The 18,856-nt window shown below is 45.5% G+C and overlaps 1 protein-coding gene across 2 annotated transcripts in view; it reads right to left on the minus strand.

Moving 5' to 3' along the window:
• STUM (stum, mechanosensory transduction mediator homolog) overlaps window positions 1-18,346 on the minus strand; it is a 77,962-nt gene extending 59,616 nt beyond the window's left edge. For both annotated transcript variants that reach the window (XM_064276962.1, XM_003410928.1), the window contains exon 1: window positions 18,145-18,346. In XM_064276962.1, coding sequence (XP_064133032.1) covers window positions 18,145-18,346 — 202 coding nt within the window. The remainder of the gene's footprint in view (window positions 1-18,144) is intronic.
• Between the last annotated feature and the right edge of the window lie 510 nt (window positions 18,347-18,856).

Genomic DNA, 18,856 nt, shown 5'->3' on the forward strand with positions numbered 1-18,856 from the left:
AAGATATTCTCTTATGTGTCCATAGTACAGTTATCACATTTAGGAAGCTTAATATTGACGTAATATTTCATCTGATCTACAGTCCATATTCCAATTTTGCCAATTGTCTCAGTAATGTCTTCACTGGTATCCTTTTCCCTCCAGTACATGGTCCATTCAAGACTATGTTTTGCATTTAGTTGTCATGTTTTTTAGTCTCCTTTAGCCTTTCATGACACTGATACTCTTGTAGAAGACAGGCAAATATTTTGTAGAATGTCCCTCAGTTTGGGTTTGTCTGAAGTTTCCTCATGAATACATCCAGATTATGCATCCTTGGCTGAAATACCACAAAAGTGATGTTGTGTCTCTTAGGAGGCACAGGGTGTCTGTCTGTCCCTCATTGGTGATGTTAATTTTTTTAACACCTTTTTTTGTTTGTTTCACTGAGATGTACTTCACATACCACACAATTCACCCATTTCAAATATACAGTTCAGTGGTTTTCAGTATAATCACAGAGACAGTTATGCAACCACCATCATAATCAGTTTTAGAGTATTTTCATCATCCCAAAAAGAAACACCATATCTATTACCATCACTCTCCATTTCCCCACAGTACCCCCGACCCCCACCCCACCACTCCACCACCCAGCCGTAGGCAACCACTAATCTACTTGCTGTCTCTATAGAGTTGCCTAGTCTGGACGTTTCATATAAATGGGATTGCCCAATATGTGGGCTGTAGCCCTGGTGGTGCAGTGCTTAACCACTTGACTGTTAACCAGAAGGTTGGCAGTTCGAACCCACCAGCCGCTCCACAGGAGAAAGATGTAGGTCTGCTTCTGTAAAGATTTACAGCCTTGGAAATCCTATGGGGCAGTTCTAGTCCATTCTATAGGGTTGCTATGAGCCAGAATTGACTCCATGCCAAAAAGTTTTTTTTTGGTTTTGGTGGCCGACTTCTTTCACTGAGTATAATGTTTTCAAGGTTCAGGTGCTGTTAATTTGTTTGCCCAGTCAAGATGTCGTCTGGTTTCTCCACTGTCTGGTTACTGTTTTCCCCTTGCAAGTTATAAGCGTTCTGTGGTAGGACACTTTAAAATCATGCAAATACTCTGCTCCTCATCAAACTTTCCTCCTAGAGTTAGCACCTGTTATGGATTTAATTGTTCCCCCCAAAATGTGTGTCAACTTGGCTCGGCCATGATCCCCAGCATTGTGTGGTTTGTCCACCATTTCGTGATCTGATGTGATTATCTTATATGTTGTAAATTCTAACCTCTATGATGTTTTTCCAACAAGATAAACGATGACTATACACATGGACCTCGTCAGATGGAATACACAGATATCAGACTGGGTTTTGGGATATCTGTGGAAAGAGAGGATGGAAAAGCTCAATATCATCAGTCAGAACAAGGCCAGGGGCTAACTGCGGAACAGACCATCAATTGCTCATCTCCAAGTTCAAGTCGAAACTGAAGAAAATTAGAAGAGCCAAAGTATAACCTTGAGTATATTCCACCTGAATTTAGAGACCATCTCTCAAGAATAGATTTGACACGGTGAACACTAATGACCAAAGACCAGGCGGGTTGTGGAATGACATCAAGGACATCAAACATGAAGAAAGCAAGAGGTCATTAAAAAGACAGGAAAGGGGACCATGGTCTCAGGGGACATCTAACTCAATTGGCATAATAAAATCTATTAAGAAAACATTCTGCAACCCACTTTGGAGAGTGGCATCTGGGGTCTTTAAACGCTAGCAAGAGGCCATCTAAGATGCATTAATTGGTCTCAACCCACCTGGAGCAAAGGAGAATGAAGAACATCAAAGACACAGGGTAATTATGAGCCCAAGAGACAGAAAGGGCCACATAAACCAGAGACTACATCAGCCTGAGACCAGAAGTACTAGATCGTGCCTGGCTACAAATGATGACTGCCCTGACAGGGAACACAACAGAGAGCCCCTGAGGGAGAGGAGAGCAGTGGGATGCAGACCTCAAATTCTTGTAAAAAGACCAGACTTAATGGTCTACCTGAGAGTAGAAGGACCCTGGAGGTCATGGTCCCCAGACCTTCTGTTAGCCCAAGATAGGAACCACTCCCAAAGCCAACTGTTCAGACAGGGATTGGACTGGACTATAGAATAGAAAATGATACTGGTGAAAAGTGAGTTTCTTGGATCAAGTAGACACATGAGACTGTGCGGGCATCTCCTGCCTGGAGGGGAGATGAGGGGGCAGAGGGGGGAAGAAGCTGGTCAAATGGACACGAAAATAGAGAGTGGAGGGAAGGAGTATACTCTCTCATTAGGGGGAAAGCAAATAGGAGTAAATAGCAAAGTGTATATAAATCTTTGTATGAGAGATTGACTTGATTTGTAAACTTTTACTTAAAGGCCAATAAAAATTAAAAAAATAATAGACCCCATAATGTTTGAGTTAATGTGGGGTAAATTATAGTACAGGAGCTCTCAATGCTTCTTAAGATGAATTAAACAAGCTGTGAGATTCTACTAGCAATTGAAGTACAATCATCTGCCAAATAACATCTGTTCAGGTAACATCTGACCACGTGTATGTCCATGGTCCCATAAGGTTATAATAGAGTTCAGAAATCCCAACTGAAGATCAGGACGTAGTGGATGTAATCAGACGTAGCTAACGCAACAGCTTCCTACACGCAACACATGTATCTCATGTCTCTTGTATACAAAGCAAATGCACTGCCAGGCATATAAAAGTACAGTACACATATGACCTGTAATACATACATCTTGACAGTCAAAAGAACAACTGTGTTACTGACTTATCTATGTACTGTACTATACTTTCTATCATTATTTTAATGTGTACATTCCCTATTTACAAATAAAAAGTTTACCATAAAAAAAAAGACTGGGAAGAAAGAAAAGACCAAAATGGATGTCAGAAGACACTCTGAAACTTATTCCCCAACATCAAGTAGCTAAAACAAAAGGAAGCAATGATGAAGTCAAGGAGCTGAACAGAAGATTTCAAAGGGTGGCTCGAGAAGGCAAGGTAAAGTATTATAATGATATGTGCAAAGACCTGGAGATGGAAAACCAAAAGGGAAGGACATGCTTGGCATTTCTCAAGCTGAAAGAACTGAAGAAAAAATTCAAGGCTCGAGCTACAATATTAAAGGATTCTATGTGGAAAGCATTAAATGACGCAGGAGGCATCAAAAGAAGATGGAAGGAATACACTGAGTCACTATACCAAAAAGAATTGGTCAACATTCAACCATTTCAGCAGGCAGCGTATGATTAGGAACTGATGATACTGGAGGCATTGGTGAAAAACAAAGCTCTGGGAATTGGCGGAACACCAATTGAGATGTTTCAACATTTGGATGCAGCGTTAGAAGTGCTCACTCATCTATGCCAAGAAATTTGGAAGACAGCTACCTGGCCAACCAACTGGAAAAGATCCATATTTATGCCTATTCCCAAGAAAGGTGATCCAATGGAACACAGAAATTATCAAACAATATCATTAATATCACATGCAAGTAAAATTTTGCTGAAGATCATTCAAAAGCGGCTGCAGCAGTATATCCACAGGGAACTGCCAGAAATTCAAGTCAGAAGATTCAGAAGAGGAGGTGGAACCAGGGATATCAATGCTGATGTCAGATGGATCCTGGCTGAAAACAGGGTACCAGGAAGATGTTTACTTGTGTTTTATTGACTATGCAAAGACATTCAACTGTATAGATCATAACAAATTATGGATAACATTGCAAAGAATGGGAATTTCAGAACACTTAATTGTCCTCATGAGAAACCTGTCCCTAGATCAAGAGGCAGCTGTTCAAAAAGAACAAGGAGATACTGTGTGGTCTGAAGTCAGGAAAGGTGTGTGCAGGGTTGTATCCTTTCATCATACTTATTCAATCTATATGCTGAGCAAATAATCTAAGAAGCTGTACTATATGAAGATGAACAGGGCATCAGGATTGGAGGAAGACTCATTAACAGCCTGCGTTACAAAGATGACATGACCTTCTTGCTGAAAGTGAAGAGGACTTGAAGCACTTACTGATAAAGATCACAGACCACAGCCTTCAGTATGGATTACACCTCGACATAAAGAAAACAAAAATCCTCACACCTGAACTTGGACCAATAAGCAACATCATGATAAGCAGAGAAAAGACTGAATGAAGTCATCAAGGATTTCATTTTATGTGGATCCACAATCAACACCCATGGAAGCAGCAGTCAAGAAATTAAATGGTGCACACTGTATTGGGCAAATCCGCTGCAAGAGACCACTTTAAAGTGTTGACAACCAAAGATGTCACCTTGAAGACTAAGGTGCGCCTAACCCAAGCCATGGTGTTCTCAATTGCCTCACATGCATGTGAAAGCTGGACGATGAATAAAGAAGACCGAAGAATTGATGCCTTTGAATTGAGGTGTTGGCGAAGAATATTGAATATACCATGGACTGCCAAAACAGCGAACGAATCTGTCTCAGAAGAAGTATAACCAGAATGCGCCACAGAAGCAAGGATAGCGAAACTTTATCTCACATACTTTGGACATGTTGTCAGGAGGGATTAGTCCCTGAAGAAGGACATCATGCTTGGTAAAGTAGAGGGTCAGCAAAAAAGAGGAAGACCCTCAATGAGCTGGATTGACACAGTGGCTACAACAATGGGCTCAAGCATCACAACGGTAGTGAGGATGGCGCAGGACCAGGCAGTGTTTTGTTCTGTTATACATAAAGTTGCTATGAGTCGGAGCTGACTCGATGGCACCTAACAACTAACAACAAAGATGTTAATGAGGCAGGATTAGAGACAGTTATGTTAATGAGGCAGGACACAATCTATAGGATTAGGTTGTATCTTGAGTCAATCTCTTTTGAGGTATAAAAGAGAGAAGTAGAGAGGAAAGAGGTCTCATACCACCTAGAAAGAAGCGTCAGGAGAGGAACACATTCTTTGGACTGAGAGTCTCTGCACTGAGAAGCTCCTCAACCAGGGAAAGATTGATGACAACGATCTTCCCCCAGAGCCAACAGAGAAAGCCTTCCCCGGGAGCTGACACCCTGAATTCAGACTTTTAGCCTCCTAGACTGTGAGAGAACAAATTTCTCTTTGAGAAAGCCATCCACTTGTGGTATTTCTGTTATAGCAGTACTAGATAACTAAGATAGCTATACAGTTTGAAAGGACAAGGGGGCACATATGGATGGTGGCACTTGGACCTTGATGATCCAAGTAAGATGAAATCCTTGATAACTTCAGTCTTTTCTCCGTTTATCATGATGTTGCTTATTGGTCCCTAGAATGCTCTGGTACTCTCAGTAACATCATGACTCCTCCAACGAGTGCCCACAGAGCAGCCCATTTGTCCCAGTGATGGGGCAGTTGACCCAACACTACAGGGAGCCATGTCCCTCCCTAAGTGGCTGGGCCACCAAGGACTCCTCACATACACACACTACATTTTGCATCTGGAGCCCTGAAACTCTGTGGAAAGGCTGAGAAATGACATGAAAAACTTGTGTCTCTTGGGTAAAGGATCTTCAGGTTGAAGGGACAAGAACCTGCTCTTGGTTCCACCTGTACAACCAGAATTTAGTATCTCCAACAAATATTAGAGTAGTGCTAGGTCCTGCACAAGGTAAAAAACCCATTGCTGTCGAGTCATTTCTGACTTACAGAGATGCCATAGGACAGAGTAGAACTGCCCCATCGGGTTTCCAAGGAGGGCCTGGTGGATTCGAACTCCCAACCTTTTGGTTAGCAGCCATAGTGCTTAACCACTACGCCATGAGGTAGAAGATAAGTTAAATATTCCCTACCCTCAAGGAGGTGATTACAAGTAAGAGGATTAAGATGACAACAAAAGAATCAGAATTGACGACACTTCCAGGGAGGGAGGAGCTCACCTCACCAGAGTGATCAAGAGGAGGGACATTTGAGATGGACCTTGAAGGGCGAGTTGGAGGTAGATGGTGGTGGTGGGGAAGGGTGTCCCAGGCTCAGGGTACGGCAGGAGCAAAAACAAAGGGGCAGCAACTTGTAAAAGCAAGTTGCCCGTTGGACTAAGTGAAGGAGGGAAAGAGTAGGTGAAGTTCATGGAGGCCTTGAATGTCAGGCGGTGAAGTGTGAACTTAGTTCAGCCGGCAATGGGGAGCCGCCAAAGACTTCAGAGCAGAAGAATAAAAGGACCAGTGTTGAGACATGAGCAGAGATGTGCTTAATCTGCTAGCATAGAAATTCTGTTACAACAGTGACTGTGATACCAAAGCCACACTGGGACGTGACCCAAGAAGACCCACTTCCATTTGCACTGCTGCCGGCGCTTCCTTCTGCAGGATGGCCTCTGAGTGACACTTCTCACCCCAACCAGGAGCAGCCCACCTGTCCCCAGGAGGGAGTGTTTTCACCCCACCAGAGAGAGGCTCCACATTTCAACTTATGCCACTGAGAACGTCTCCCTGCTTGATGAGATGCTTCTTATTAAAACCAATCAGAGAATAAAACATGACAACTTCCCAAGCGAGGCTTGTTCTGCAGGCCTCGGGGTGCTCCGTCTCGCTGACTGGCAGCCCTGACGGGAACCTAACCTCACACTATTGGGACTATGCCCTACCAGCACTCTGAGACAGCCGCGACAAGGACGGCTTCAAACAGTCACTCTTTCTTAGAACTACCTGTTCTAAGGTGCCCTTGTTGCATTGAGCTTCTGAGGTTCACAAAGAAAGTGGTGAAGTAGTGAGACAGGAAGACATGGCAGCGAGACGAACAAAAGGCCGTGACTATACTAAAAACAACCGAATTGTACACTTTAAAAGAGTGACTTTTATGGTATGTGAATTATACCTGAATAAAGCTGGTATTTAAAAAAAGGCTTGAACGGTGAGGAGGAAGTCTGGGTGGTTCTGATGCCGTCACTGACAGGCCATGTGACTGTGGAGGACAAGCAATCAGATCTTTATAACATTGGTGTATTCACTTAAGTGGGCAAACACTAATTAATTAACCCTCCACTGCAAACCAGGCTCAGTGGTAGGCAGGAAGATGCGGAGATAAAGGCCAATGGTAAGGCTGTGGGTTAGAATCTTGGATATGGTAGGAGGACTCTCTTTTCTTTGTCTGAATCCCTAGGTAGTGTAAACAGTTAATGTGCTCAGTTGCTAACCAAAAAGTTGGAGGTTCAAATTCACCCAGAGGTACCTTGGAAGAAAGGCCTGGTGATCTACCACCAAAAAATCAGCCATTGAACACCCTATGGAGCACAGCTCTACTCTGACACACATGTGGTTGCCACGAGTCGGAGTCACCTTGGTGACAGCTGGTACTTGTACCCTCTTGTCAGCCGGTCAGTTCCCTGAGGGCAGAGCTGCAACCTCTTTGACTTTCTATCCCAGCTCTGAGAACACAGCCTGACACACAGTAGGAGCACAGTGCATGTTTTGTGAATGAGATGCTGCTGAAGGCACTCAGAAGTCAGCTCCCCTCTGCCTAATACTCTGTCCACACTTTACTGGGACACAAGCCTCCCCTGTCATATCCACTCTCTATAGCAACTAGGCACTTTCTAAGGCTCAGAAAAAATGTGCCTGCTGTTTACTTGATTGAATCTGACCCAGTCGCCCCTCAAAGTATCACTACCCCAAGCTGTGACCCAACCCATGATGGGATACCTCCCATGGGAGACATACTGAGCAGGTGTCACTCAGCTTACAAGAGTCACAAGGAAGCTTCTGAGCCTGTTACAACACAGTGACATTTACATATCGGATTAGAAACAATTTGAAATGTATGCACAGGCAGGGAATACAAACATAGCAAGGAGTATGCGTGGTGGTGGGTGCTGACGAGGCAATTCGACTCAGAGCGACCCCATGTGACAGAGGAGAACTACCCCACGGGGTTTTCTAGGCTGTTTTTTTTTTTTTTTTAATCTTTAGGAAGCAGATTGCCAGGACTTTCTCCCATGGAGCTGCTGGGTGGGTTTGAAATGACACTTTTTGGCCAGCAGCCGAGCCATTATGCCACCAGGGCTCCTGTATGCATGGCAGTCCCACATGTTTTACAGGATTTCACCGTTTTCAAACCACTTCCATGCACTAGTCTGCATCGGAGCATCATAACCGTGTGAGGGAAATACTTTTTCAAAATAATGCTTATTTAGTTTTTCTAATTATAAAAGTAGTACATTTTATACTCATTAAAATTATTTTAAATATAGAAAAGTATAAAAAATAATCATCCATACTCCCACAGCCTGTTAACATTTTAATGTATTTCTTTCCAGTCATATCTATCTATTTATCATATCTTTACACAAATAACAGGGCATTACACATTTTTTTGCCAACCATGCAACGCTCCACCCCTGGTGATTTTCATAAGCTTGCTATGCCGGGCATTATATGTGTGGATGTGTTATTTGTGAAAAATATGGAAACTATCTATCATCTGTCTCTTACCTATCTTATATTTTCTTGATTTTAAGACACCACTCATCATAAAATGCACCATTAATTTAGCAACAGCTTTTTAGAAGAAAAAAGTTATTTCTCTATATATCATTTATAAAACACATCTCAAACCCAGAAACAGCCAAAATATGAGAAAAGGAGGTGCCTTAGAATAAAGCAAATAAAGAATATTTAGGATCATACTGACAGACACAATTCTCAACTTACTTCTTTCCCTCCTTGTAGCCTAAACATTCCCTGCTCCCAACTCCATCATCAGGAACTCTCTGTAAACACCATTTTAATGGGTGCTTAATATTCTATCACAAAGTCAGGCCATAATTTATTTAATCATTCTTCAATTGTTATAATTTGGGTTACTTTTTTAATTTTTCAGTATTATACCTAATAATAATAAAAACCAACCCGTTGCCATTGAAACCCTTATAGGGTTTCCAAGAAGCGCCTGGTGGATTCGAACTGCTGATCTTTTGGTTAGCAGTCATAGCTCTTAACCACTACGCCACCAGAGTTTCCATGATAAATAATGATTTTTTTTTATTGTGCTTTTAAGTGAAAGTTTACAGCTCAAGTTAGTTTCTCATACAGAAATTTATGTACATATTACGTGATCCTAGTTGCTCTCTCTATAAGGTGACAGCACATTCTTTCCTTTCCACCCCGATTTCCTGTGTCCATTCAACCAGCTCCTGTCCCTTTCTGCCTTCTCATCTCGCCTCTGGACAGGAGCTGCCCATTTAGTCTCATGTGTCTACTTGAACTAAGAAGCACACTCTTCATGAGTATCATTTTAGGTCTTATAGTTCAGTCTAATCTTTGTCTGAAGAGTTGGCTTTGGGAATGGTTTTAGTTCTGGGTTAACAGAGAGTCCAGAGGCCATGTCTTCCGGGGTTCCTCCAGTCTCAGTCAGACCATTAAGTCTAGTCTTTTTACGTAAATTTGAATCCTACGCCACACTTTTCTCCTGCTCTGTCAGGGACTCTCTGTTGTGTTCCCTGTCAGGGCGGTCATTGGTGGTAGCTGGGCACCATCTAGTTCTTCTGGTCTCAGGCTGATGGAGTCTCTGGCTTATGTTGCCCTTTCTGTCTCTTGAGCTAATTTTTCCCTTGTGTCTTTGATGTTCTTCATTCGTCTTTGCTCCAGGTAGGTTGGGACTAATGGATGCGTCTTAGATGGCTGCTCACTAGTTTTTAGGACCCCAGATGCCACACATCAAAGGGGGATGCAGAACATCTTCTTAATAAACTTTGTTATACCCGTTGACCTAGATGTCCCCTGAAACCATGGTCCCTACACCTCTGGCCCTGCCACTCTGTTCCTCAAAGTGTTTCATTGTGTTCAGAAAACTTCTTAGCTTTTGGTTTAGTCCAGTTGATTCACAACACATCTTTAAGCATTATATTTGTCTACATTTATGACTGTTTCTTTAGAATGGATTTCTACACATGGAATTACTGAATTAAAAGGTATGAACATTTTTAAGACTCTTGATACATAACCGTTAAACTGTTTTCCAAAAAGGATGTCCCAATTTACATTCCCATCAGCCATATATGAAAGTTTCTTCTCCTTTGCTGGCATTGGTTCTTATCCTTAAATAAAGAATCCAAATAATAATGTACATAATTTTAAAAAATCAAATTAAAAAAAAAAAAGGCTTTTAATGAAAAGCAACAGTCCCCTATCCCAGTTCTCTGCACTGTGAAGTCAGCTTTCCAAAGGCAATCACTTCGAAGCATTCCTGATTTTAGCACATCCATTCATTCAATCCATCCATCCAGTCGTCCATTTATTCAGCATATATTTATTAAGCATCTATTATGAACCAGGCCCTCTTCTAGATGCCAGGGATACAGCAATGAACAAAGAAGTCTGTCTTAGTCTGAAAGCTCCACTGAGGGCTGTCCACCATGGGTAACTCTGCTGGTACGTGAAATACCAGTGGCATCGCTTCCAGCGTCACAGCAACACGGAAGCCACCACAGTACAGTACGCTGACAGGAGGGTGGTAGAAAAGGGATTGGAGACAGCAAATATGGAGAAGTCTTTCAGGGAATTTTGCTGTAAAAGGGAGCAGAGAAATAGGGCAATGGCTGGAGAGGGTAGGATCAGGAAACTGTTTTTTAAAAAAATAGAAAACTCTTTCAGCATGCGTGTATGCTGTTGTGACTTAGCCTATAGACAGAGAAGAATTGATGATGCCAGAAGGAGTGGGAATTGTTCTAATGTTTTTTTATCTCCAAAGAGCACGCTTATATTACTTTTCTTGTTTTATCAACTTTGTGGTTGTTGTTAGGTGCCATCGAGTTGGTTCTGACTCATAGCGACCCTGCATACAACAGAACAAAACACTGCCCTGTCCTGCACCATCCTCACAATTATTGCTATGCTTTAGCCCATTGTTGCAGCCACTGTGTCAATCCATCTCACCCAGGGTCTCCCTCTCTGCTGATGACCCTCTACTTTACTGAGCATGATGTCCTTCTCCAGGGACTGGTCCCTTCTAATAACATGTCCAAAGTACGTGACACGAAGTCTTGCCATCCTCATTTCTAAGGAGCATTCTGGCTGTACTTCTTCCAAGATGGATTTGTTTGTTCTTCTGGTAGTCCATGGCATATTCAATATCCTTCACCAACACCACAATTCAAAGGCATCAATTTTTCTTCAGCCTTCCTTATTCGTAGTCCAGCTTTCACATGCATATGAAGCAACTGAAAATACCATGGCTGGGTCAGGCACACCTTAGTCGTCAAACTGACATCTTTGCTTTTTAACACTTTAAAGAGGTCTTTTGCAGTGGATTTGCCCAATGCAATACATCGTTTGAGTTCTTGACTGCTGCTTTCAGGGGCATTGATTATGGATCCAAGTAAAATGAAATCCTTGACAACTTCAATATTTTCTCCTTTTGGGGAAATAGTTTCAATTTTGTTGTTTTTGTTAGGTGCAGTCAAGTCAGTTCCAGCTCATAGCGACCCTACAGGACAGAGCAGAACTGTCCCATATAGGGTTTCCAAGAAACAACTGGTGGATTTGAATTGGTAACGTTTTGGTTAGCAGTCAAGCTCTTAACTAGTGTGCCACCAGGGCTCCTTCACACAGACAAAAATAAACAGACAAAAATAGTAGCCCCAAAATCTGTGTGTTAAACCCCTATGCCACCAGGGTTCCATTTTCAACTTTAAGCATCATTTATTGACTTTCTGCTATGATGCGTAAGAGCTTACTTACATCACCCCTCATTTCCCTTCTACCCTTGTCCAACAGAGTTATATCACTATTTCAGTTCATCTCTTGGTTACTTTAGTAAACTTTATTTTTATTTTGCCAACTGTAGACAGCATCTCTTGATTCCCCACTTTATGTAATGAGAGTACTCACACCTTTCCCCTACCTGCTACGTGTTAGTCAGCTTTTGTTAGGTTATGCTAAGGTAACAAAAAAAAAAAAAAAAAATTTTTTTTTTTTTTTACCAACAACACTGATAACAAGAACAAAAAACACTCAGGAACTCAAGTTTATTTCCCAATCACATGACACATCATGCCCTGCTTTGATGGCCTCTTCATTCTGGGAGCCAGGTTGTCTTAGGCTGGGTTCTCTAGAGGGGCAAAACCAGTGAGGTGCATACATACATATATATAGAGAGATTTCTTTCAAGGAGATGGCTCACGCAATGGTGGAGGCTGGCAAGGTCCAAATCTGGGTCAGGTGGCAAGCCGGAGGTTTCTCCTGATTCACGTGGTTGCAAGGGCTGACGAACTCAAATCTGCAGGTCAGATGGCAGGTTAAAGGCTTCCCGTGTTCCAAAAACTGGAGGTCAGAGGATGATGAGACGGATGCAGAATCGGAAAGAGAAAGAGCAAACTTTGCCAGAACATCCATGTATATATATATTGGATGTAGTCTACATCCCGAAGGAAACTCTCCTTCCAGCTTATTGGTTGCTCACATCAGACCACAGAATGGAGGATGACTACATAATGTCTGCCAAACCATTGAGAATCATGGCCCAGCCAAGTTGACACATAACATTACCCATAACATGGGTTGAAATGCAGCTGCCATCTGAGACCTGCCTTTCTCATGAAGAACAGAAAAAGAAAACAATGGCACAACCTCACAGTGCTTCTTGGGCATGGCATATATCACTTCCATTCACATTCAACTGACCAAAGCAAGGCGCATGGCCAAGCCTGTGGTCAATGAGTGGGGAAGTGGCATCCTTCTCTCAGAGGAGGCACAGAAGGCACATGGCATTGGGTGGGATGTGAAATCGTCTTTCAGGGAAGTCGATGAATAATTGGGAATAATAATTTCACCTATCGCACTTCCACTTCTCCTCTCCTCTTCTACCTCCCAACTTCTATAAGCTGTGTTTTCCATTTTATGTTCTCCCTTTTAGCTATTATTAAGTAGTCTTCAGGGCTTTGTCTATAGTTGGTTTTAGCAGCTAAAAACTACTGAGCATCATTTACACTACTATGACAAAGCAAATATCCTTCACTACAAAGCCAAGCAAAAGCTAAATGCCCCTATCATGTGCCACTGGTCCAACAACACAGAGCCTATGTGTTTAAAAAGTGTTTCTTACATTCTACCGTTTGCTCGACATCAGGCCACATTTGATTTGTTCTGTATGTGGACTATGCCTTTCGTGAAGAAATTTTTTTGTGTTTTTGTCTTTTCTGAAGTTTCTGATTACCTCTCCAATAAGAATTGGCAGGAGAAACATACGCTTTCTACACAATATCCCTAATTTCCTCCAAATTCTATCTTACCCCATTTATTGCTTGGAATCTTTCCATTTTCTTTTTGAAGCCTGTTGACCTCTTAATCTAATCAGGCAGGTTGCTTCATTTTTGGATCTTAATTGCTTTGTATAGCCTTTTGTCTTTATTGTAGTTACTCATTGCCTTTGTTTTTCCTGCATCCTTTTTGCTTTTTTACCATTGCCTCAATTTCTTCCAATTTCCCAATCACACTCTTTATTCTGTGGAATGTCCCCTTCTCAACCCATTCTCAGAGACCTCCACCCCGCACACTAATGAGCACTGATTATTCTCTAGGCCTGCTAAGCAATTTAATCATGGGGTTGCTTTTCACGGATGCCCTGAATTGGATCCATTGTTTCCTAGATCCCATATCTTCTTTCCTGGTTTGAGTCCTTGTTTTGCTGAAATACATCCTTAAATAGCTTCCTAAGAAAGGTTGAGTAGTAGGTAAGGTACGTTTTCTGGGTCCTTGAATCCTTAGACCTACCTCAGTTACATGTAAAATAAAGGTGCTGTACCAGATGATCTCTAGTACCCATTCCAGGAGTATAATTCTAGTCAATATGCAAACATTTATAACATACTGTATCAAGGAGAAATTTTAAATAGTTGCTGCTCTCAAGGAACTTACAATCTATTTAGATAAAGAATAAACTCTAGAAACATTAAGTAGCAAAAAGTCAACAATTCAAAAGATGCCACAAGGTAGGGAATGATTAAGCACCAGTTTGAGCCACAGGCATAGAGGAAAGAGAGATACTAGAAGCTGAGTCAGCCTGTGGCACTTTCACCAGGGAATCAAGACTTCAGTTGAGTCTCAAAGAATGGGCAGTCTATTAGATAGAGTCAATGTTTACGTAATAGTCAATAGGAGATTAATGGCCAACATTAGCTGAATGCAATACTTAGCAGTCAATGGAAGCTCCCCTCCTTCCCACTTTCCCCCAAATTACCTGAACTGTCAACATTTTCACTTTACCAAATCAATCAAAACAGATATAGTTTTTAAAAATAAAACTATAATTATATCCCTGACCACAAAACAAACTCTCTGGCCATTTTGAGGCATATCAACCAATTTCCATTACATGTATGAATAATTGTGTATGTATTTATCAATGCCCGTTGTTGGAAGATGAAAGTACCAGCAGTGGTCTTTGCTAGTGGAGTTTTGCCGAATAAGACTGGGGGTAACTCTCTTCACTGCCCATTATTTTTAATTGTTCCAATGAGGAGTCAGAATGATCACAAATCACTTCTACTTTCCTCCACTCCCCAGGAGAGGACACATCCTTTTTATGGAATGAGTGCTATCTTGACAGTCCCTAGGTGAACGCCACTGCAGGTATCAACAAGACACCAGGAGACATGAAATAAGTCTTCATTCAGCCCAACACCTGGACTCTCATCCAATTTGCAAATGAGGAGAAGACTTGGAGGGGAGGAGGTTTCCAGAATAAAGACAGGATCTATGGACCGTGGCCTGACCAGTTTTCAGAGAGTGGGAGTGAAGTGAAAATTGCAAGTGATTGGGGCCCCTGATGGGTTCTATCCTAATACCATTCCTTTTGGGAGGCCTTCTATGAAGCCCAGAGGAAGAATTCACTGTTGTTAAAACGCTCTGTTCCTGCTGCCATCATAGCACTTGTTGAATTCCAGCAAAGTTTACTCAGTTTTCCCCAACAGTCCATGACATCTTGACTGATTTACTCATCATCGCATCCCCAGTGTCTGGCATGTGGCGGGTGCTCTGTGTTTGCTGAATGAATGTGTGAATGAACGGAAAGAAACTGCATCTCATTAAAGGGCAGAGCCAGGCATGAATATTCAGTTTTCCTAGGTGCTTCAGATAAACCAGAGTCCCCGCCCGGGAGGTGCAAACGGTTAAAACCGGTCTTGGAAAAAAAGCCTGGCAATCTACTTCTGAAACAAATCGCCACTGAAAACCCTACAGAGCACAGAGAGTTCTATTTTGAAACACTTGGGGTTACACGGCAATTGGCTACTGGTTCAGATAAGCCAGGCGAATCTGGAGAAGTTACTCTGGGCCTCGGGGAGGATTCCCAGGAGCTGGGGTTATTCAAACTCCTAGGAAGGAAAAACAAAAACAAAAAACACAAGCAAGATCTCTCTGGGTGGTTTTGTCGTTCAGAATTCTGCGGCAGGTTGAAGGAAGCGTGGGCAGGAACATCAACAAGGTCTCAGAAGCAAAGATCCAAGAGGGCGCCACTGCAGCAAGCACCCCCTCCCCGGACCCAGAGATAGGACCAGTGCTCAGCTCTGCAGAAAGGCCAAGAGCAAGCTGGACCCCCATCCCCTGAACGCTCCTTGTGCACCAGGCCCTGTGCTTTACATCATCACATTTCATCCTCCCAGCAACCCGGAGAGGGAGGTGACCCTGTCTTACCGATGAGAAGCACTACAAGGACTGGGGGGCCCCCCCACTCACGTGAGAGGAGCCTGCGTACCCAGTAAACTGAAACAGCAACCAAACCAAACCAAAAAAATGCCTGGAGGTCAATGAAAATGCAGAAGCCTGTACACCTGTGGTCTGCCTGATTTATTACTTCTGTAGTTTGCTTGCTTCCCCGCCCCCCTTTTTTTCCACCTCCTTATTTCTTAAAAAGTTTTCTCACAAAAATCCCATAGGATTCTGATCTAACAAAAGGAAATGTAAGGGAGAAAAAGACCAATCCCTGGGGCAGAGGACCAGGGAAGTAGAGGGTTTGAGGCCAGACTCTGGCAATACAGCAGGGCTAAGGATGAGAAAGTACCCAGTAAGGTGAGGTCAGGTCTCTGGGTAGCAAGTAGAAGCAGTTTGTGAGCAACTGCTAACGGAAAGCTTGGTGGTTCAAACCCACTCAGTGGCTCCAAGGAAGAAAGGGCTGGCAGACTGCTTCCATAAAGATTACAGTCCAGAAAACCCCGCGGAGCAGTTCCACTCTGTAACACACAGGGTTGCCATGCTCGGAACTGAGAAGACAGCATGGGATTTGGTTCTGGTTGGGGGTGAGGCCTGGGAGGGTGTGCACATGTGGGCAGTGCTGCCTCCTGGAGTGGCTTCTTCACCCAATAGCAACGTGATCCTTCCACTGGGCACCAATGTTTCCGTTTCCTTAAAACACCATAGGGTGGCATTTACTTCACCACTTTTTAAAAAAAATGGAATCAAGATGGATCCCTGCTCCAGATCTCCACACCTCCAGAGAGATGAACGGAAGTCTGCTTTCACTCCAGCAGGTAGGTGGGGACTTCTGACAGGACTGAATGGACGTCAGCTTGCCTCTTCACAGTGTCTAAACGGACAGAGAGCTGCCTGATGGCACCAGCCGGTGGGAGGGGCAGGGGCTGTGGCTTGAGGCATCAGGGAAGGGGAAGTCCACCTAAGGTTTAGACGGGCGCGCCACACTGGCCACAGCAGCCCCCCGGGGCAGAAAGACAAGTAGACTAAAAGCACCAAGGGGAAAGTGAGTATGTTCTGTGTGGGTGGGTGTGAGCTTCTCTATCACCGCCACAGACCCCACCCTCACCCCCGCCGCCACACACTGCGTGGGGGAGTCTGAGCAAGGCGGTGAGAAAGGCCAAAGTAAAACAACTTCCGGCTGACCTCTGCTCTCGGGAACTTGTAGCTACAGCTGTCAGCTGGTCGCGGACAGCAGCAGGCCTTCTCCTGTTGAAGGGCACTGGGCCGTCTCCCCAGCCCAGCCCTGGAGGGGCGGGGAGTGGGGGCAGCCTCTCAGCAGGCCAAGGGCAGCGCGTGCCAAGCCGGGGAGACCCGGCTCGTGCAGGCAGAGACTTGAGGGCAGGGTTAGGGAAAGGGAGGGGTCAGGAAAACTCATTCCTTCCCTCCATGCACCCTTCCGCCCCTCATCTCTGTGCGGGACCTGTTTTCAAATTAGGACGCCAAGAGTCAGACACAGAATTACATCGGCGCATTCTCTGCTTGCTTAGAAACAGAGGAGATGGGAGAGAGTTACAGGGTCACCCTGGCCAAAAACCCGTTGCCGTCGAGTCGATTCCGACTCATAGCAACCCTATAGGACAGAGTAGAACTGCCCCATAGAGTTTCCAAGGAGAGCCTGGTGGATCTGAACTGCCAACCTCTTGGTTAGCAGCCCTAGCACTTAACCACTGCACGACCAGGGTTTTCCACCCTGGCCAGGTGTAGTCTAAATCCACATGCATCCAAACGAATAAAATTATTCTCCATCCCCCTGGCGCCCTTCGGGGGTGCTGGCGGAAGTGCAGGCACCCGGGAAGGTGGAGGAGATTCTGGCTAAAGAGCTCTTGCCCCCACATGGTCCACACTCTGCGGGCGCAGACGGGAGTGGGGTGTCCCCTGAGCCCAACTCATCCCCCCTACCTCTCCCTCTCCCCACCTTTGCCCAACTCGGCCAACTTCTCCGACGTCCGGGAAGTCTCGCGTTTGGTTGCTTAGCCGTCGTCACGCGCGGCCTCGGTCCTGCGCCCCCTCGGAGGAAGGGACTCGCTCAAGGGCGCGCGCGGCGGCGAGAAGGGAAGGATTCGGGGCGCCGGGAGGGGAGCCCAGTCCAGTGCTGGGGGAGCCGTCCGGGCCGCTGCCGGCTGGTTTCAACATTCATTGCAAAGTTTCCCACTCTCCTTGGCCCGGCCACCTCGCCCGGGTGTCAGGGGAGGGCGAAGGCGGGTCAGAGAACCCCGCGCAGCGCCTCCTCTCCCCGGGGCCCCCTCCACGCGTTTCTCTAACCTGCCAGGGGGCGCTGAGAGCGCGGCCCGACGCGCGGGCGCAGTTTGGCCGCGGGTGGAGCCGCCCGAGGATCTCCGGCCGCGCTGCGCCCAGCCCCGTGCCCTCCCCACCTTCCCGCGGCGGGCCGGGCAGCAGGGGTGGCGGCCACCGCTTCTTACCCAGTCCCGGCACGAAAGTGTTGAGGAAGAGGCAGATGACGGCCACCGGGAAAGGCATGTAGGGGATGGCGGCGCGCAGGGGCCCCTTCTTCTCGCGGACCTGCACCACCACCCCGCTGGACGAGGACGCCCCCCGGGGATCAGCTGCCGCCACGGCCGCCGCCGCCGCCGCAGTCTCGGCGTCCTTGTGTGAAGGCTCCATGACCGGGTGCGCTCCCCCAGAGCCGGGTTGCTGCGGCCGGAGCTGCCGCCCTGCACACAGGTGGCGGGTGGTGGGTGGCGCCGGCTCCGCGCTCGTGGCCGAGCTCAGGCTGCCAGCACGCTCCGTGTGCCGCGCGTCTCGCGGAGAATCCCGCACTCCCACGTCCCCACGCGCCCGGACCTCTGCCGCGCGCTCCGCCGCGCTCCCACACCCCCGGCGGAGAGGCGGGGAGGGCGGCGTGACTTGGTGACAGCGCTCCGACGCCCCTCCCCGCCGGGTCCCTTCCCCGCCTTCCTCTCCGACACCCTCCCTCCTTAAAAAATACCACTCACAAGGAATGGAAAATTAGGGCGATGAGAGGAAAGTAGGAAGAGGAACGCAGAGGGAGCTGGTTGTACTGGTGCTGGAAGGGATGGACCTCACCTCGCCCTCCCCAGACAGGTGAATGGAGAACTCGGCCATCGATTACCGAGAGCTGGCCTTGTGTCCTGGTCTGGCACCGCTCCTGTG

Source organism: Loxodonta africana, chromosome 25, assembly GCF_030014295.1.
Source record: "Loxodonta africana isolate mLoxAfr1 chromosome 25, mLoxAfr1.hap2, whole genome shotgun sequence".
In the NCBI taxonomy this organism is placed as follows: Eukaryota; Metazoa; Chordata; class Mammalia; order Proboscidea; family Elephantidae; genus Loxodonta; species Loxodonta africana.